This window comes from Salvia hispanica, chromosome 6 (genome assembly GCF_029641045.1).
Source record: "Salvia hispanica isolate PSC_SH4W2 chromosome 6, Shi_PSC_v1, whole genome shotgun sequence".
NCBI lineage: Eukaryota > Viridiplantae > Streptophyta > Magnoliopsida > Lamiales > Lamiaceae > Salvia > Salvia hispanica.
The window spans coordinates 31,981,035-32,002,086 of NC_142697.1; the positions used below are offsets into that span (position 1 = coordinate 31,981,035).

The 21,052-nt window shown below is 33.3% G+C and overlaps 2 protein-coding genes across 6 annotated transcripts; both read left to right on the forward strand.

Moving 5' to 3' along the window:
• Positions 1-1,609: 1,609 nt before the first annotated feature.
• Positions 1,610-4,197, forward strand: LOC125204188 (uncharacterized). Of its 2 annotated transcripts, XM_089060467.1 has the most exons (6): positions 1,638-1,742; positions 1,877-1,942; positions 2,528-2,720; positions 2,807-2,905; positions 2,986-3,137; positions 3,570-4,197. In XM_089060467.1, exons 3-6 carry the CDS (start codon positions 2,550-2,552, stop codon positions 3,955-3,957), a joined length of 810 nt encoding a protein of 269 aa, XP_088916593.1. In that variant the 5' UTR covers positions 1,638-1,742; positions 1,877-1,942; positions 2,528-2,549; the 3' UTR covers positions 3,958-4,197. The 2 variants fall into 2 exon arrangements, with proteins under 2 accessions (XP_047958718.1, XP_088916593.1); XM_048102761.2 differs by lacking the exon at positions 1,877-1,942 and having other exon boundaries at positions 1,610-1,742.
• A 1,761-nt stretch (positions 4,198-5,958) lies between these two features.
• TAPX (thylakoidal ascorbate peroxidase) lies at positions 5,959-10,399 on the forward strand. Of its 4 annotated transcripts, XR_007173929.2 has the most exons (13): positions 5,962-6,154; positions 6,229-6,378; positions 6,931-7,051; positions 7,123-7,223; positions 7,316-7,403; positions 8,173-8,240; positions 8,320-8,406; positions 8,680-8,754; positions 8,842-8,919; positions 9,364-9,468; positions 9,842-9,916; positions 10,055-10,110; positions 10,198-10,399. XR_007173929.2 is itself a non-coding variant. In XM_048106425.2 (12 exons), the coding sequence occupies exons 1-12, from the start codon at positions 6,002-6,004 to the stop codon at positions 10,348-10,350; spliced, it is 1,251 nt and encodes a 416-aa protein (XP_047962382.2). In that variant the 5' UTR covers positions 5,959-6,001; the 3' UTR covers positions 10,351-10,399. The 4 variants fall into 4 exon arrangements, 3 of the variants coding, with proteins under 3 accessions (XP_047962382.2, XP_047962381.2, XP_047962383.2); XM_048106425.2 differs by lacking the exon at positions 10,055-10,110 and having other exon boundaries at positions 5,959-6,154; positions 6,232-6,378; XM_048106424.2 differs by lacking the exon at positions 10,055-10,110 and having other exon boundaries at positions 5,961-6,154.
• Positions 10,400-21,052: the final 10,653 nt, after the last annotated feature.

The window sequence follows — 21,052 nt, forward strand, 5'->3', positions numbered from 1 at the left end:
ATTAACACATTATATTAAAAATGTCAACACAGTGACATGAATATTGTCAACAAAATTTGTGTTGACATACTTATGTTTCTCTGTTGACATTTTTAATGTAATGTGTTGATTAGTTAGCAAATACTCCCTCCGTCCCATTAATTGTCACTCTTTTCCATTTCGGTTCGTCCCTCAATAATTGTCACACTTCGTTTTTACCATAAATGGTAAGTAGGTCTCACATTCCACTAACTCACTTCACTCACATTTTATTATAAAACCAATATAAAAAAGTGGGTCTCACATTCCACTAACTTTTTCAACCAACTTTTCTTTACATTTCTTAAAACACGTGTTCGGTCAAAGAGTGACAATTAATCGGTGACGGAGAGAGTAGCATATTAAGATAGTTAGCACACTAACACAACCCAAGACCCAACAAATATTATTAAAGTGGAGTTGATGTACAATGAAATCAACTCTAAATGAAAGACTGAATTTAATGGAATTTTCTAGCCCTCGTAGGCACATCATTGACACGCAGCACCGGTATATATATAAACTTCAACGCGATCACATGAGGCCGGGGCCAAGTCATGGCAAGTCCAGTGATGAATCCATAATTTTAATTTTAGGTTGCGAAAATAATCACAATGACTTGCAATTTCAAACCCGATCTATCATTTTTCGTCACTTTGTTATGTTTTCCGAATTGGAGTTTTTGTCTTTTACTATTTTTTTCATTAAAAAAACTTCTTATATAAAAAGGTGTTAAGCTTTACCCATCAATAGTAATCTGAAAAATAGTGTGAAAATGATGGTGAAGAGTTTTTATTGGTATCTTCAAATTTCCCGTGAAACTTGGGATGATTAAATTATTGGTCATGGTTAATGGAATTTTTAAATAAAAACAAGGGTAGATAAATATTGTTATACTGCTACACCAATGATACATGTCAGTAGATTATATAGCTAAGATAATTAAACAAACATTTTAGTTAGATTGTAATTGTATTTCATCTTTTTTTCCGATGTTTTTTTTATGTTCAATGTGTAAGGAATGTTTACTAATACTCCCTAACAAGTGGCTCAAACTTTTCTACCATGAATAGCACATTATAATAATATTAACGAGTTATGATTTATTGTTACTTGGAGTATAAGAAAAATATGTACCTTAACATTTGAGAATTTTGATATATTTTGGATATTACATTTTATCATTCACTAAATTTAATTATGATGAATATATTTGCAACAACTTTACAGTTCGACAAGTGGTTCCACACCGGTAGCTTTGCCTGTTCATCACCGATGCAATTTAAAAAAATTGCTTTTGATTTTTATAACAATATTTAGGCGAAATTCATGTGAATTGTGCATTGGATTACCACATAGATTTTAATTTGCACGAAAACCATAATAATCCTGATAGTATTACAACAAATTTAAATTCGAATATTTATTAAATTATTTCAAATTTTGTACTACTCTAATAGTAGTATGTATTTAAACTCCTATAATTAAGTACTATCTTAGTTTCTTCATTATGAATGTAAGCAAATTGGGCTCTCAGAGCCCAATTTGAAGGCCCAATGAAAGCCGCGTCGAACCTTAGAAGTGAAGAAAACCACCCATATTTATTTCTCAAAAATTAAAATTCGAGAAGAAATCAACCGACTTTTCAATTTTCCCGTACTACCGATCGCCTGAATTTCCGATTATCGTTGCCGCCGGCGAGGAACCGTTTTCGAATTGATCAGGTTTTTCTCTTTTCCGACGATTTATACTTTCTATATATAAATCTGGTTTAGAGCATCTAAGGTTTGGATCTGAGAGCTTACGAGATCGTCGTTCGTGATTGGCCATTCGTTGCCAAATCGCGATTGATGTCCAGGTCGCTGGTGTAAATCGTCATTTCTGCGATATAATTGAAGCGATTTGATCTGTAACAGTATCTAAAGTGTGTGATCGCACCATTTTGTGCGGGGGAAATGTGCTATTTTTAATCTTTTCATTTCTACTTTGCCGATCGATGAAGCTTATTGATGTTAGTGTGTAGGATTCTATCGGAATTACGGATATATGAAAAATCACTTTGTGGTTGATGCATGTGAAAGTGCGGTGTTGTTGTTGTTGTTGTATATACGAGCTTCGTTTTCCTAGATGTTTTGTATTGCTGGTACACATATGCTTTCATATCGTTTGAGTAAATATAAATTTAAAGTGCAATTGTAATTCGAGAAGATATACATCGAGCTCTCTTTTGAATTTTGTAGGAGTAGATCAAGTCTAAAATTATTCTGAGTTGCCTCCTTGTTATAACTTGTGTGCACTGTTTCTGTTTAGTATCCATTTCAGGGAAAATGTTGTTTGTTTATGTATCTTTTTGACTGTGTTAATGAAATGAGCATTTTTAAATATATATATATTGCATCTTGGATAATCAATCATGTCAATAAAGGTTGTAAGGTGAATCTTGCTGGTTTCTGGAGTCTTTAACCAAGTGTTTACCTCACATAACCCTTTCCCAAACTTATCCTTGCAGATTTTTAGGTATTCTGTAAGACATGTATGATAATCTAGGAGGACAGCCGGGAGTACCCAGACCACCTAATGCGCAGCAGCCCAGTCCTTTTGGAAATACATTTTATGGTGCGAGTTCGGGATTCATAAGGGGTGGGCTGGGTGCCTATGGGGAGAAAATCTTGGGATCTAGCTCGGAATATGTGCAAAGCAATGTAAGTGTCTAGGTGCCTTTTGACTAGTCTACATGATTATTAAGAATTAGATTGATTCCCTTTTATGTTTGAATTGTTGTAAACAGATCAGCCGCTATTTCTCTGACCCACAATACTATTTCCAAGTTAATGATCATTATGTGAAGAATAAGTTAAAGGTTGTTCTATTCCCGTTCCTGCACAGGGTAAGACGGTGTGCGTCCATACTTATTCATTGTGCTACCTGTTCCAATGTAGTGTGTTCAGCTGATTTAATCTCTTACAGGGTCATTGGACAAGAATTACAGAGCCAGTGGGTGGTAGACTTTCCTACAAACCCCCTATTTATGATATAAATGCTCCGGACTTGTACATACCTCTCATGGCATTTGGTACTTATGTGGTGCTTGCTGGGTTATCATTGGGACTTCATGGAAAGTAAGTTCATTAATTTTTCTTCTGTTAACTGTTTTGTATTTATCCTGTCCATTCATTCTTCCAATTTTGTCCAAACCTAGATAGTTTGTTTGCAAGAACACATTCTTGTTAGTTAGCCACCTTGAACTATTAAAGTTCTCTTCTCTCACTTCCCTTACTTTCGTGTCTGTGTGTATATCCCTATGCTCTTGTTTTCTATTGAAAGTTGAGATACATATTCCAAATAATAATTTGTCACATACGTCGTAGTCTCCTGCAGCCAGCAGCCTACCATATTTTACTTGTTGAATATGCTAATCTAAAAATTATACTTTTCCCGATATATATATTCCTCTCTGTTCTTCCCCACACCTCCCTTTCTTTATACATACTGCTAAAATAGCTTTGATGTCTTTCCAACTTACAGCATGCTTATTCTGTACATTCTGTCAGGTTTAGCCCGGAAGCCCTGAACTGGCTATTTGTTAAAGGTGTCGTTGGCTGGTCCTTTCAAGTTGCGCTGCTAAAGATGTCACTGTTCTCCCTGGGTAGTGGGGAGGCTCCTTTGCTCGACATTGTGGCGTATGCTGGATACACCTTCACCGGATTGTCTTTTGCAATACTAGGGAAGATATTTTGGGGCTATGCATACTACTTTCTGCTGCCATGGACATGCTTGTGCATGGGAACCTTCCTGGTGAAGACCATGAAGAGAGTTCTTTTTGCAGAAGTGAGGACCTACGATTCAAGCAGACACCATTACCTGCTGCTCTTCATTGCCTTGGCGCAGTTCCCTCTTCTTATTTGGCTCGGGAATATTACTCTCAACTGGCTTGTTTGAAGTGGCGATCGGGCACAAGCTGCTGCTTTAAGGTTTAGTTGATGTTTATATGCAAAATTTTGCAGGCAAATTTGTTAGTTGTTTGTTTGGTCATATATAATTCTTATCGTAGAGTATGTTGTGCTTTATTTCATGTTCAGTTACTTCTTTAAAGAGTATAGGTGATGTTAATATGCTACCTCATAAATTTTCTTGTCGAATTTGTTTGTAATTTAATCAAACTTTATTATTTCCAGAGAATATGTTGTGTTTTCTTTATGTTAAGTTATTCTTTCTCAAATTGTCTTGTTCACATATTAATATAAATGTTGAACCTCATACGTGTCACATTCAATAGACATACGATTGTCAATGGTGGATCCAAGAATTCTTAATTTGTGGGTGCGACCGAAGGAGGAGTTGGTGTTGCGTCAGAGTAGCCGGTGTCGTGTCGTTACCGAGTCTTTTTATCGAACGATTAATATGGAGTCTTCTAAAACACTTCATTATAATAATCGATTAAATTTATTCTCCACTTAATTTGTGAAATTCCGCTATTTTCGAAACATATTTTCACAAATTATGGTGGTGTTGTTTGATTACATTGATTGGATCTTTAGTTACAAGTATTTCCAGGTGCAGTTTTTGTTTTTTTTACTTGATGAAAACTTTGATAGATTATTTGCCGGACTAAGGTAGACTTTTGTCAGTTAGATTATTTGTCGTGCCAAATCTTCTTAATTTCTCGAACCGACAAGAGATTCATGAATCAGACCTGCCATTAATGTGGGTATCTCTGTTTCCAGAGTAGGGTCTGCGGCTCAAATTAAAGCCATGAAACAAGTAGTCGGTAAGTTAAAATTGGAACTGGCGCGACTTCTGAGTCATATAGCTTAGCCTAGATGAGATTAGGAGCAGGACGAGAAGTGGGTTATTGGAAATATATTAGGTGGTTGCAGAGGTTTGCTATTGTAAACGTTGATGGCTCAGTTGCCACGGAGGGAGGAGTATACTCGTCTGAACAGCTGTGTCGTTGCACTATACTGGTCGATAATCAAAACTAGAAAGTGATAAATTTTTATGGACAATTCAAAACGAGAAAACAAGATTATTTGCTATGAACACATATACAGAGATATATTCTCAAACAAGATCTGTAAGTTCTTGATACAAATAGTAGTGAGCAGCTATAGTTCATAATAAATTTTTTCCTTATTAATTTATAGTACCTATGGCTGATGATCCACAGTAGAATAGTAGTTTTGATTAATTATTAAGTAGCAATGGTTAAATTAAACTAAGTAATTCCTAGATTATGTGTGTTTGCTGCAGTTCTTTTTTTATAATTTTTATATTTATTGGAATAATAGGCTTTAAATAGTCGATTTTCACCGAATTTTTAGTTTGCATTCCTATAAATAGATTTTGACTATGCTCAGCACTATATGTGCTGGACACTCTATGGTGTGGCAAAAATTAGATTATAAATAAATTGTACTACACCAATAAATCATAACAACAATGCTATCATGATTAGTTTACAATTAACGCTATCTCTCTTTCTCTATATATTTATTATTATTAATATTTAATGAGTAGCATAAGTTGTAGTAGTACCAAATAAATTAATGTTATGGTTAATGAGTCTGAGAGAATTTTTTTTAAATGAAAATGAAATATTTTTATGGGGATCAAAAAAGAAAAATATTCATATTTTCATGGAATGAAAGGAATATTATGTTAGAAAGAAAATTTCAAAAAGTTACTACTAATCAAGTCTTGAATTTGCTACGACTATGAATAGTTAAAATACGACTATATATAGATAGATAAGTTCCCTACATCTTATAAACAATGATACTTCGATTTAATTCTACCAACAAAAAGTGATTAAAAACAAATCCATTACTAATAAGCAAAAGAAACTTCTACACAAACATAATTTAAATTAGAAATTACTTGATAGAATTGGAGGAAAGAGAACAGGAGAGAACACGCGGCCCGCAACAAAAGGTCACCACTGCACAGCAAACGACTGAACGTCTCACATTCAACTTCCGCAGCTATGGCTTCTCTCTCAACCGCCGCCGCCGCCGCCGCCGCTACTCGCTTTCTTCCTTCAGCCTCCACCTCCGCCGCCAGGCTCTCCTACCGCCCCTCCGTCTCTCTCGGTTCCCTCAGATCGTCGCCTCTCCTCTCGCGCATTTTCCTTCCCCAGGTATTTCGTTCATTTTGTTTCTCTCGATTATGCGCGCGTGCGAAATTCGTATTAACTGCGTGTTGAAAATGTAGAAGAGCACCGCGCGGCGGTTATCGACTGGCAGAATTGGCTATTCGACTGCGCCGCCGCCGAAATGCGCGGCGTCGGACCCCGATCAGCTGAAGAGTGCGCGTGAGGATATCAAAGAGCTTCTGAAGACTAAGTTCTGTCATCCTATACTGGTAAAATTATCGCCGCTGATTTTTCTGCTTTTTTTTGGCCTAATAATTGTTCAGCTGAGGTTTCGTATTGGATGCTGGTTTCTATAGCAGATTTTGATATCGTTTGCATTTTTTATTTACATTTGCGGAACTATTTACGATCACTTTGTATTTCCTCAACCAACCAAGTATCGAAAGGAAACTAAATTTAGTTTAACCAGCTGGATTTTATGGTATAAAATGGCATTTAGGGTATAAAGAAAATTCATATCAAGTTTCTAAAACTTGGCAGTTAGGCTCGGTAAATAGAGGTGAAGATCAGTGGTCTTATCAATACTAAAGAAATTGGGGGCAGCACTAGTGTTTCTTTCATGTTTCTTTTAAATCACTGGTCTTATCAATTTCACTGTTCTGATTGTTGATTATCACTTAGTTGAGAAGACACTCCCCTCCAATCATTAGGTTAGGGTTCTGAGTCACCTCGGATGTGTACTGAGGTGTCTGAGATGTAACGCAAAAAATCATGAACAAAAATGCAGTACGTTACATATTATCTTCGTCTTTCTTATATAGGTTCGGCTAGGTTGGCATGATGCGGGTACATATAACAAGAACATTGAGGAGTGGCCGCAAAGGGGTGGTGCTAATGGAAGTTTAAGATTTGAAATAGAACTGAAACATGGAGCAAATGCTGGTAAGATGCCCCTATTTATAGGTTTTTGTTTGTTTATTCAATTATTTGCTTGACATTTTTGGGTGGTACAGGTCTTGTCAATGCTCTTAAGCTTCTTCAGCCCATCAAGGACAAGTATTCCAATGTGACATATGCAGACTTATTTCAATTGGCTAGTGCTACTGCTATAGAGGTTGATCCTTTCTTCTGGACTTCTGGTTCAATTTGCTTGAATTTTCAACCTGATGCAGAAATTTAGATTAATACAATTATTAAGTACTACAGGAAGCTGGGGGCCCCAAGATTCCTATGAAGTATGGAAGAGTAGATGTATCTGGACCTGAACAATGCCCTGAAGAAGGAAGGCTCCCTGGTAAAACAACTGCCAAACTTTAAATTCGGGCTTTTACAGTGCTGAACTTTGAAAAAAAAAAAAAATTCTTAGAATGGAGGGGTTTTACCCTTTAAGAAATGGTTTTACGGTGCAGAACTTTAAAAAAAAAAAAAAAAAAATTCCTAGAACAGAGGTGTCATTGAACCGATATGTGTTAAAATGTGCTCTGAGAGCCTAAACCTGTTACATAAGGAGTGGTCAAATGATGCTACTTATTTCATTTGTATGCCTGTAAGTAGATGGTGGTGTGTGCTGTGACTGGTAGTGGTATCCTTTTTATGTTGATGGTTCTACTACACTGTTCTAATGCTTTAAAGCTAAGGAACAGACCTCCTTGCTCTTGATAATTAGACAAGATAGAGTTTTGGAGAGTATACTATCTACTTAGGAAAAGTTTAGTGGTAGTTAGGCTTGTTCTTCAAATACAGAACATTATGCAACTAGCCAGTTTATTGTTTCTAGAAGCATCTAATATGACTGAAATATTTCATCTGGGTCTTTTTAACAGTATATATTTCGACATCAAGGTCTACAAATGTACTCCATATCTTTTCCCCCTTTATCAAATGATGTCCTCTTTCTCATGTCATTCGCGAAACACGGAATTTTACTATATGCTATCACACTTTTCTCAACGTATGTAGCATAATCCTCTATTGGCCCTGACAATCAACTTTATTTGTCTTATTACTATTTTCTTCTACTAGCTTTAGATTCAATTCTTCTTATTAATATTTTCTTCTATTAGATGCTGGCCCACCTTCCCCTGCTTCACATTTACGTGACGTCTTCTACAGAATGGGCTTGAATGATAAGGTAATTGTTTGTTTTAACTTTGACATTATAATTATTTTCCATTATAAGACTTTTAATTGATTATCCTTTTAATTCCCAGGAAATAGTTGCTCTTTCTGGTGCACACACTCTTGGAAGATCACGTCCGGATCGCAGTGGATGGGGTAAACCAGAGACCAAATACACGGTATTGAAAGTTGACATTTGTTTACAGTTTACTTGTAGATTAAATATTCTACTTCAGTGTGTTATGTGGTTTGGTTTTAACTTGTAAAAGATTGATAGTGGGGAGCTGTCATAGCTTGGGAAGTTCTAAAGAACTCAAATAAATAACCTAAATGATAATAAAAGGGTATATATATTTCTGAACTTATTTTTTTCTAAAAATGTTCCAACCTTCAAAATATGAAAAAAGATCTTAGTGTTTGTGAAACATTAGCATATTTGCTTTGCATTACAGAAAGACGGACCAGGGGCCCCTGGAGGACAATCATGGACAGCACAGTGGCTAAAATTTGAAAATTCCTACTTCAAGGTGATACAGGAAAAATGATGATGTGAGTTCTTATGGTTTGGTGTCAGTACAATTTACTCATATTTCTTTTCCATGCCTTTTACATAGGATATTAAAGAAAGAAGAGATGAGGATCTGCTAGTTCTACCTACTGATGCAGTCCTATTTGAAGATCCTTCATTCAAGGTAAAATAACATGATAACACAAGAAAAACAAAAACATATAACTAATTATTTTCTGAGATGTAATGACTTGTGATACCATTCATCATGTTTGTTTATATCCTTAATTTGTTTAGTTATTTAGGGTTAAGTTGTTGAGGGTTAGAATAAAGAGATGGATCGTGCTTTTGTGTGGGCTTCAAGTTTTTGGTCTTTGAATATGAATAGTTATTAGTGAGTTAGGGTTTTAAAATCATCACTTTAGTATGGTTTTTGAGACAGCATCGCTGTAGGCTTCCAAGAGGAGTTCCAGTTAGCATCTCACTGTAGGGCCTAACAAGGATTTCTTTCTATTTTCCTCGTTCATATTTTTTTATTGCATATGATTTCTGTCTGTTTCATTGTTCATAATTTATCTCAATCACCAACTCTACCAGTGCTTACATAGAGTAAGTTGCACCCTTGTAGGAATATTCGGAGAAGTATGCTGCAGACCAAGATGCATTTTTTAAAGATTATGCTGAGGCCCATGCTAAGCTGAGCAATCTTGGAGCTAAATTTGACCCAGCTGAGGTATCTATGCATGTGCTTATTCATCATTTGCTCTTTTATTTAAGCTTGCTGAAACTCACAATGAAATGAGTTCACAGGGAGTTCCTTTCTCCCTCATTACCCAAATTTTCTTTTATTGATAAGCGACTCTTAAAAAAGCATAGATGACATTAAACATTTACAAAAGTATAAGAATCCTACTGCAAAATATTCTTTCATCTACTACTTTAGTACTACGCTGAGGCTACTTTAGAACTACCTGAACAACTCTTTCTCAGAAGATCCTGAATATCAAACTAAGCATGCTTCTTGTTATTAGTGTTTTATCTTACCTTTACCTGTTATTAGATTAGTAATTGCATTGAAGTGCTACGCTCACAACTCTTCTGTACAGGGGTTCTCGCTAGATGACAGTCCTGCAAAAGGTCAGCCAGAGAAATTTGTAGCAGCCAAGTACTCAACGGGAAAGGTGAGAATCAATTATAGTGTATACTAAATTTCTCATAACCTTATATCTTTTTCATTTTATTTGCTTTCATCCTGAAATGCTTTTTTGGCAAAAGTAATAGCGCATGCTTTAATCTATCACTTTTTATGGCTGCTGCAGGACTAAAACTGAATACAAGTATCTACTATTAGTTGTTGTTACGAATAATAACACGAGTGAGCAACCGTGTGAACAGCATAACTAAAATCTGGAAGTTTTAATGGAGAAGAATAAATTCAATGAGTGTTATATTTGGATTGCAGAGAGAACTCTCGGATGCTATGAAACAAAAGATTAGAGCGGAGTACGAAGGCTTTGGAGGGTCTCCAGATAAGCCTCTCCAATCAAACTATTTCCTTAATATCATGATTGTGGTTGCTGTTTTGGCATTGGTTTCGTCTTTGATTGTGAACTGAAAACGGGTTTGGTGTTTCTTATAGAAGGAAGATACACATTTTTCTCTTACTTGCATTTGCCTAAGTTTCAATCTGCTCTTCTCTTTTCTTCTTCTAGAAAGAAAATAATAAACCATAGTACTCCCTCCGTCCCGCTTTAGCAGTCCCATTGACTTTTCTGCACTCGTTTTGTAAAAATGATAATAAATAGTTAAAGTGGAAAAATAATAATGTAAAAAAGAGAATAATGTAGATGAGACTCTTCTCTATATTATTCTCTTTTCTACTTTATTATTTCTCCACTTTAACTATTTATTATCATTTTTACAAAACGAGTGCAGAAAAGTCAATGGGATTGCTAAAGCGGGACGAAGGGAGTATGAGTTAGATTGTTGATTATAAGATTATCTAGAAAATAAAGTCCCAAAAGTCTATTTTATATTTGAACCGAAGCCCATAAGCTCAATCATCCAACACTCTTGACAATTTATAAACTGTAGCAACATCTTATATGTTGAAGTTCATTAGATGTCTAAACTAAACTTAGCCCAAATACTTTATTAGTGGTACTACTTAAAAAGAAAAGGCATATAGTATATTAGGTGTCTGATTGTATAATATTGGGCCTTGCAAGATAGGGTATTTGAATAGATCCAATCATGATTCGAATAACACCCTTCATCATGTGAATGAAAGTAATGAAGTCGAATTTTATTTACATCAACGAGGAGAAAAAACCTTCATCCACGGGGAAAAAATTTAACGACTAGATGAGTCTTGTTTTCCTTTCACACTTATCAATAAAATTATGGAAAGAATCACCTAATATGTTTGTGATCTATTTTCTACTAATATACAACTATGACATGAAAAATAGACTATATTATAAATTGGTATTTTATATTTTCGTATTAGGAAATGTAGTACTCCCTCCGTCTCATTGAAGATGATTCACTTTCCTTTTTAGTTTGTCCCAACTAAGATGACTTATTACTTAAAATGGAAACACATTTATGTCTATTTTATTCGCTCTCTCTTACTTTACTCTCTCCTCTCAACACACAAAATAAAGTTGCATAAAATCCCGCGCCGTCCAAGAAAGGGGTCATCTTTCTTGGGACGGAGAGAGTACCAAATATATTCACTGATCATTTCCGCTAAATTCAACTTCATAAGAATGTAACACTTTCGAGTATACAATAATCATGTATATAGGGTTAGGTGGAATCCATAGAATAAAATAAGAGGATGCATAAGGGCTATTTCAATCATGATCAAATTTGGTGTGGTCTTCACACCTTTTCACTCGAATGGTGCACCAAATTCGGTTTTTGGTAGATCCCACATGCTTTTAAGATTTTACTTTTCTTTCAAGTAATTACTAATAATATTTTTAATTATTGTATATAGAGTTGGGGAGTGATTAATTGCTAACTCATCACTTAATTGCTAACTACAACTAATTTAAGGCCATAGGATTTTAGAAAATGTGTGGTCTACAATTTGCCATGTGCAATTTTCGTTTTTATTAATAAAATAAAAAAAGATTAAAAAAAAAATGCCAAATTAGGGTTTTAAATGAAAATGTCAATATAGTGTTTCGGAAATATCAACACAATGCTTTGAGAATGTCAACACAATGCTTTGAGAATGTTAACTCATTGCTTATATTGACATTCTACATGTATTATATTGACATATTTTATATAATATGTTGACATTTCTGCTTTACGAAAAAATTGAAAAAAATTCGAATTTTTTTTCAAATTTTGACGTCGGAACATATGCATGTATGATATCGTTGGAATCCTTATAAAATTATCTTTAATTTGATATATGTTATATGAATTTAACGTTTTGGGATTTCTTTTAAAAGTTAGTTATAACTAAATATGTAGTTAATTGACATTAGTACCCCTATTGATATTTTATGGAATTAATCCTATGGCTTTATTGACATTTTTTGTTGATCGTATTGACATTTCGTGGTTGATGATCTAGGCCCTTAATTTGAATATCTAATGGCTATTATTTAATTGTTGTTAGCAATTAGGTATTGAGTAAACAATATAACACTCCCCATATAGAGTTTAGGCATGCTCCTTAGTCTACAATCTGATTTATGTTATTTCATTAATTTATTAAAAACATGAATATATAACTACGAATAGAAATAGAAATGACTAAATAAAGTAGAGTAATATAGGGAATGCGATTTCTAACATAAAAGATCGAGTCCGAATGTTTTTTTACTAAATTTACGTCATTTACGTCTTTTAATGATTATATTTCACCTAAATTATATAAACATTTAACATATATAAGTAATATTCATACAATTGATGATGTTACCTTTATGTGCTTTTAACTACTAGTAATAATTGGTCGAGCCCAGATTCGTTCATCTAATAACGTGACACCTAGGCATGCCCCTCACCCACTATTGAAAGAAAAATAAAAGATGAGAGAAAACGAGAAGAAATATACCATGAGGAACGACAAGTACGAGGATGTTTGCATGGTGCACAGAGATAAGCATTATAATATCATGAGGAAACATGACATTTTTGGGTTTTAAATTTTTTTTTTATTAGGGTTAGATTGATTTTCAATTTGTCCATACTAAAAAGACAATCAAAGTTTTGAAAATAGGTTTGAAGGTGTTCACCCAATCAAAATAAACTAACAAGAGATTAGTCTACCAAACATGGCAGTCATCTACTTACTCTATCTATGAAGAAGAACAAAGCAGAAAAGATGTAAAAACAAGTCGAAAGGTCAATCCCCACCAAGTGATCAGAGCTGTACAAAACATACAAAGACTTAATTCAAAAGTGTCAATATATACCCAGTCTCCACAAGGCACAAACAAAGCTAACTCTCGGCATGAAACATCGTTGGGGAGAGCTTATCCCTCTAGGTGTCAGAATCTGAAATTCGAATACTCTGCTGATCCATCTTAACAAGTGCTTATAAATGAGGAGGTGAGGTCCTAAGAGAAGTGAAACCATAATTGGCGTCACAAGTATATTCACACAGAACCAAAACTGCTTTGACAAGTAAATTCGCGATTCCAATTTTATTTGTTTATATTTTATAATTTTAAGGAAAAATTAACGACCAATCGCTTATATGATTCCAAAATTTCTAGTAAAAACCTGACTGATAGAACCAAGATGTCATTTCAGCCCATGTAATAAGTTAGCGTTTCGAAAATTGAAATGATCAATCTGATTTAGTTTAGCTATGCATCACAATATCCAAATAATTAAAGAGGTTACAATTTTAGTTTAACTATGCATCACTCTATCCAATTAATTAAAGAGAATAGGGTGTCTAATAAAAATGAATTCAAACATTTTGAATCTCACCTAGTGTCACTCACAGCTAAGATGCTACATATGTCTCTGTAGATCCATATAGTACACAGAATAATATGAACAGTGTTGATTGTCTGATATTAAGAGGCAGGGCTATCAACCAAAATATTGATTGCTACATATCAGTTTGTATTTAATACTACTATGTTTCTTGTACGTATAGTATAGAGTGAGGTACATAAATTTAATATGAGTGACTATCCAAAAGCTGTACAGTATTAATTTCTGTAGCATGAGATGTACCCAACTTAAATAATTATGCAAAGTGCTAATATGATTAGAAGCAAATTAGTGGCTGCTTTTTGTTAGGGATTAGGTTAACTTGTGGTACTTAAAGATCTGAATACCGTTTAGCATATTAGCAGATGTACACTACATCAACCACCACGTTACATCATTTGTTTATATTTATTGATTTTTTTAAAATTTTAATTTAAATTAGTAGTGAAATTGTGAGAGTATTTGGGGTTGGGGGTGGGGTTGAGTTTCCAGATCTGAAGCACTGAGTGAGCACATGGGCATTGCATGTGGATGCGTGTATTGTATGGCGTGTCTATTTTTGGATTATATCTATGTAATACTCTCATTCACATGACTTCCAAGACCTTTGTCTCTTTTGGGCCCACATTTATGTGGGATGGGGGGAGGGTATTATTTTGTTACTCCGTTCCTCTATCAAATATTATTCGGCATGAGTTTTAAGAAATGTGAAGAAAAGTATATTGAAAAAGTTAGTGAAATGAGGGCCTCACACTTATATATTAGTTTTATAATAGAATGTGAGTGTCTTTAGTTAGTAGTAGAAAGTGTGGTCCATTTATCAAAAATAGAAACAAAAAAAATGGACAGCTTTTCACACGAACGGATCAAAATGGTAAAACTGGATAATATTTCACGGACGGAGGGAGTAGAAATTTAGATAATCAAAATAAAAACTACTCTATCAAATCAAGTGCTCGTCCCATAAGAATATACACTTTTGGTTGGGGTTTTAGTGCATAATCAGTCAAGTAAGAGAGAAGTAGAAAGAAAAGATAATTAAAAGATTGTTAGTAAAGAATAAGTCACACCTCAGTAGATAGAATAGAGTTTCTATATTTAGAAAGTGCATATTCTTGTGGACGGACTAAAAAATAAAGATGTAGGGAGGGAGTATGTTATGACAACAAGCCACCTCATTTTGATACTTCATCCGTCCATAAGAATATGCAGTCTTTCCTTTTTAGTCCATCCTACAAGAATGCACTTTCATTTTATGAAAAATCTGTGACGTGCACATTCTTATTTAACAATACTTTAATTACTTTTTTTTTGTACATCTCTTACTTTATTAATTACGTATTGAAACTCATGCCAAACCTAAAGTGCATACATGGAGAGTGAACTGTATGTGTGGAAGGTATATAAGTTCGTGAAAAGATGAGTGTGTGAGACAAAATGTGCATCTATATTATACTCCCTGTTTATGTTAAATAAATGTAAAAAAAATGCAGTTTAATTAACAAAACATTTCTCTCATTTTCATAAGTTGGAAGTGTAAATAACCACAGTTTACTAAATAAATAGGCGAGCATTACATAACTTCTCAAATAAGGTAATTGGTTGTTATAATCAAAGGTTATTCTCTCATTTCTCAAATACAGATTTTTGTCATTTTACATAAGAACAAGAATAAGGGTTTTAAATTATAGTGGCTGAAAATGATTGAAGTAAGCATAATTAATAAATCTATTCTCTTAACATCAACTAGTCATTTTAGTGAACTATACATGATTTTGACAATAATTGACTTAGATCCAACATTAAGATTCTTTCAATTTAATTATTTACATTCTAAATACCCCACACACAAAAAGGAGAGGTTGATAATTTAACTACTCTCTGCAAAACACGTTTTAAAGCTAAAAAGAAAATGCGCTTTTTGCGTGACAAGACCGTAAAAAGATCCTATTCTTTATAGAAAAAAAGTCAGAAAAGTGTAATATGGGCCGAAAAGGTGGGCCATACTACTTGAGTTTGGAGGGCCCACTTGTGTATCTCCCTTTTGAAGCCCAGCATCATTTCTATCGAATATTCAAAACCAGATTTATAAAGTATTTTGTCTTTTTATTGGGATAATAGTAGTAGCATTTAATTCCCAATATGTGTAGTCAAATATTTTTTGCAATAATATTTGAAAACGAAATATCATACTTTTTAATTTAATTGTCTTGTATAAAATGATGTTTTTTTTTTGTTGATACTTAAAACAACGTGACTTTATCAAAATAAGAAGTGACTTTATCAAAATAAGAAAAGAAAAGTGAAGAAAATAAAATTCGCATATTTTAATGAAATGGTGCCGCTTTGTGCATCAACAAAGGATATATTTTGTATACATATTCCCTCCGTCCATTGTCAAGAGTCCCATTCTTAAGCGGCAAGGGTTTTAAAAAAATATTGAAAAAGTGGGTGAAAAAATATTAGTGGAATAGAGATCCCACTAATATATAGTATTAGTTTTAAATGAAATGTGAGTAGAATGAGTTAGTGGAATGTGAGATCCTATTATTATTTATGGTAAAAGTGAACCAGGACACCTATTCGCGGACGGACAAAAATGAAAAAACGGAACTCTTATTCACGGACGGAGGGAGGGAGTATGAGACAACTATGAAAAGTAAAAAAAAAAAGTTATTGCTAATATTCAATGTTTAAACATTATAAATTAATTAAAATTTCTTTTATTTCCTGTTTTAAATAACTGTAATTATTCATAATATTGAAATTAAAACTACTTTTACTAAATCATGCGATAAAGCATGGTTAAAAGTGAGGTGCATATCATATAGATTCTCTATTCGATCGATACATTTGTCGTCTACTAAGAACTGAATGGATTTACTATACAAATTATTACAAATAGTAATAGTAGGGCATTATGAAATTATTAGCTATTCAAACTAGATAATATCATTACCGACAAGTTCAATCACATACTCCATGTCTTCGTTTCATCCCAATTATTAACATGGTTCAATAAGTATAACTAATGGAGTCGGATATTAGGAATAAGGTCGTCGTTAATACCGGAAGGCAGACGCAGTACGATGTCCGTAGTTGGCAATTGATAACGAATGAAGCATATACTTACCCAAGAGGGTTATAGCATAGCGATTGTCGATAATTTCAAATGCCAAAATTAATGTAATTTTAGGAGCCTCATATATTATGGACCAAACATGAGAACTTATCTCAAAAAAATTGTCCATTAGAGGAGATAATTCATTATTCTTTTACAACCGATGTGAGATATTGAGTCCATAACACTATATATTGGTGGTCGGTTGGTCGACATCTCGATCCCATTTGGTTCAACCATTTCCCCGTATCTTCATCATCGAGTTGGCCAGTCTTTTGTCGCGGTGCATCGCATTGTGTGCGCCACATGAATCGTGCATTTATTTATCGCACTGATTAATCATCTATAAACACTCTAAATCCCTCACAAATGATTTCTTATTTACCATACCTTATAAACTCTTCTATAATTATTGATGATTTGTTATTTTATTTACAATGGTGTAAAATATTAGGAAATAACAATTAACTGAGAAAGTAAATAAATCGATTGGACCTCAAAATGGTTTGAGGAATTACTTGAATCTGAAATTAAAAAAAAAATCTTAATTTAATTCAATTTAATTTGATATGCTAACCTTTTACTTGCTGGCATTTTATTGATCAATGGCAAATTCAGCATTTTGAATTTTTTTCAATAGAAAAAATTAATACTCCATCCGTTTCATAGTAATATAGTTATTTTGCTATTTTGGTACGTTTTATAATAATAGAGTCATTTTTTTTTATAGGAAAAATCAACACATTTACTTTACTATCTCTTACTTTTTTCTCTCTTCATCTCTCTACCTTTTTCATTTTCCACTTTATTCTTCGTTTACTTAACTTACCTAACACAATATTTCTTAATCTTCGTGCCGAAAAGAAACGTGTCTACTATAGAATGGAGAGAGTACCGTAGGATAAGACATGTTAGCGGTCAATGTCAAATTCAGCACTATGAATTTTTTGTGATGGGAAAGCTATTCCAGGATAACCACAAATTCACATATTCATATTGACCAATTCACAAATTGACATCATGGTTTAATAATCTTTTTCTCCTTTCTTTTTTATTTATCCAAATCCTAAGTCAATAGTCTTAATTTATCTACAATATTAAAGTTATTATCAGTAGTATATGTGAAATTAAGATAAGCTCCAAAATTATCAAATAGGAGTAGTCAAGATGTTTGTCCACTACATGGATTTTGGGGTCTACCTCTGTGAAGTCTGAACACTTCTCTTTTTTGCAGTGACGAGAGTTGAAAAACCCATTACAAATTTTATTACTAATATTTTGAAATTTCTACAATATGTTCATACTTCATAGCAAACAGACAGCATAATTTATGAAATTTGTCCGTAAAAAGTGAAAGGGAAAAGACAGATAATGAAAATTTAGAGAGAGGAGTAATGATGGATAGAGTTGTAATGACAGCACTCCGCCACCAATGGCGGCTTTCGCGAGGCTTCCTCTACTGCCACATTCTGACACTCTCCCTCTCTCTATCTTTTAAAAATGAGTGTTATTTAATTTAATTCAATTATTTTTTCAGATCAAAACTAAGAGCATCCGCAATGGTCGGCTAGCCGATCGGCTAGCCGATTCTTCGCGCTGGCCGATCGGCTAGCCGAACCATTGGAGGCGGCGAGCGGCTAACCGGCGAGCCGATCGGCGTGGGCTGGCCGATTGGTGGGCGCTGGCCGGTGCGCTAGCCGATGCGCTGGCCGCCATTGTGGCGGCCCGATCGGCCAGCGCTATTTTTAATCTTTTTTTTTTAATTCTTTTTTTTTAATTCTTTTTTTTTAAATTTTTGAAAAACTATATAAACGCGATTTTCTCTATCTCTAAATTTCTGTACAAGAGCAACATCTAGCGATGGACAACAACAACTAGCCTAATACAAAATTAATACCTAAAACAGAAACATGTTCGGCTAGCGGCAAACTATAACGGATTCAAGGCATACTAACATTTTTTAATGTATTTTTTTAATAAATTAGTGAGGAGTAGAGTGGGGTGGTGGCTCGTGTGTGAAAGCCCGGATTTTTTTTTTATTATGTAATTTTTTTGATTTTTAGTTAATGTACTTTTTTTTAAAAATAAAATTAATGAATTTTCCCGTATATGTCTCGTAAATTTAATTCGGTAATTTAATCGTGATTTTAATTCCGTAAATGTAGTATATTTTGAATTATTTTTATTGCTGCTGGCCTATGACTGGCCTAAATCTGATGTGGCAGGTGCTGACGTTGCACGGGAGAGAATGGCTGGCCTATTGCTGGCCTAAGCACCATTGCGGATGCTCTAATTTCAATAGATATTTCATACTCCCCCTGTCCCAGTTAAGTTAAAGACATATTTTTTGGACACAGAGATTAAAAAATTGTGTCAAAAATAAAAAAAAATGAATAAAATAAAAAAGATAAAGAGAGAGTAAAGTGGATAGTAAAGTAAAGTAAAAGTGATTGGATGTTTTTATTTTTTTGTTAAAAGAATAAATGACTCAATTTAGTTAAGACATCCCAAATAAGAATACGAATCAACTTAGCTGGGACAGAGGAAGTAGTATAAATGGTTTTACCAAATACTTTTTGGTCCCACAAGAATATATATTTTTTATTGGACATAAGTTTAAATGCATAATTGTTAAAGTAAGAGAGAAGTAGAAAGAAAAAAAATACTTCATCTATCTTCTTCAAGACGTCCACCTTTCTTTTTTTTAGTTGGTCACTCTCAATATATCCACTTTTTATATTTAGAAATAAATCATCTCATATCTCTTCCCTCTTCTAATTAAAATATTTAATTATATTTTACTATTTACTTACCGCACTTAACAATCTTAAAATCTCGTGTCACTCAAGAATAAGTAATTAAATTATTGTTAGTAGAGAATGAATTACATATTATTAAAGAGAGAAAAAAATTCAAATTTAAAAATATAATAGACTAAAAAGGATATGTGCTTGGTATACAGAAATCAGAAGCTTGCATAAAAAAATACTCCAAAAATTTTCATTCGCAATTTTATATTCCATAACTATTCATTAACCTATTTTGCTCACGTACATAATGGCATATGATCTTTTATTTTGCTAATCAGAGTTCATTGCATACTTTTGCATGGGTAGAAATAATTTAAGGATGTAGTATTACCGTAAATACCTTCTCAATAAACTAATTTATGTTTCAACAAATTAATTAATAAAAACATCGTACATTCTGTCAAAAATGACTTACTACAAAAGTGGGATTGTAATTAGAATGGACACCGTGTTTGATATTACTGCAAGGTTTAAGTACATAATAATATGTACTCCTTCAGTCTTTGATAAAATACAATTTGTTCAAATTATTAAAATAAAATAAGGGCAAGTGACATGTTTAACGACCTCCATCTCCGTGATTTGGTAATAAAGTGCGCCGATGCATGCTCAAGAAATGTGGTTGTAGACGCCATTTTCTCGTAATGGATTATTATGATTCGAGGTAAAAATAATTTCCCATGTCTATTAATAAATGTTCTAATTTGTCAGTTTATGATGTTTGTCATTAAATGTGTCAATCCATTTTCAAATCTCACATTCTGTTAATAAATTCATATTTATTTATAAAATTAATATTTAAAAATACGATAGATAGTATATTTGATCATTTTTTTAATTTATACTATTTCTTAAATTTAACGTTGCCATAAAGTAACACCTTATATATTTGTCAGCAATGTGTGTATACTCCATAGAAGTAGTATAATATTTTATTAAATGAACTGTTATTTAAGAAAAAAATTATTGTAGTAGTATTAATTTCAATGTACATATATTTAATGACTTGCTTGGACTCCAAATTGCAGACAAACATATTATTCTCCAATTTCCATATGTATATTTTTCTTGTCACACGTCTCGAAGCAGAAGTCATCTCTTTCTTCATTTCTCGGAATTTCACATACATAAATGAACATTTTTCAACTCATTCAACACGTATTCATTCAAAGAAAAACAATGTATTTATTAAAAAAAATTATTTTTAATATACGTACGGAATAATTATTATAGAACACCATTTATTATTATTCCATAAACAATCACACGAGCAATTTTCCAAATTAAATGTCACACACGTAACAAAATCTACATCCCAAAATACGTATAACTATTTTTGCATTAATATTTAGGTGGATTTTTACTTCCATATTTTATGAAGATCCGTATTTAAGTGGACGGCGGAGGATGAA

Excerpts from the sequence above, each read along its gene's own strand:
- LOC125204188 (XM_048102761.2), top strand. The coding sequence starts at position 2,550 with ATGTATGATAATCTAGGAGGACAGCCGGGAGTACCCAGACCACCTAAT. Across the intron at positions 2,721-2,806 it reads CGGAATATGTGCAAAGCAAT|ATCAGCCGCTATTTCTCTGA; the intron begins GTAAGTGTCTAG and ends TGTTGTAAACAG. Across the intron at positions 2,906-2,985 it reads TATTCCCGTTCCTGCACAGG|GGTCATTGGACAAGAATTAC; the intron begins GTAAGACGGTGT and ends AATCTCTTACAG.
- TAPX (XM_048106424.2), top strand. The coding sequence starts at position 6,002 with ATGGCTTCTCTCTCAACCGCCGCCGCCGCCGCCGCCGCTACTCGCTTT. Across the intron at positions 6,155-6,228 it reads CGCGCATTTTCCTTCCCCAG|AAGAGCACCGCGCGGCGGTT; the intron begins GTATTTCGTTCA and ends TTGAAAATGTAG. Across the intron at positions 8,241-8,319 it reads GAATGGGCTTGAATGATAAG|GAAATAGTTGCTCTTTCTGG; the intron begins GTAATTGTTTGT and ends TTTAATTCCCAG.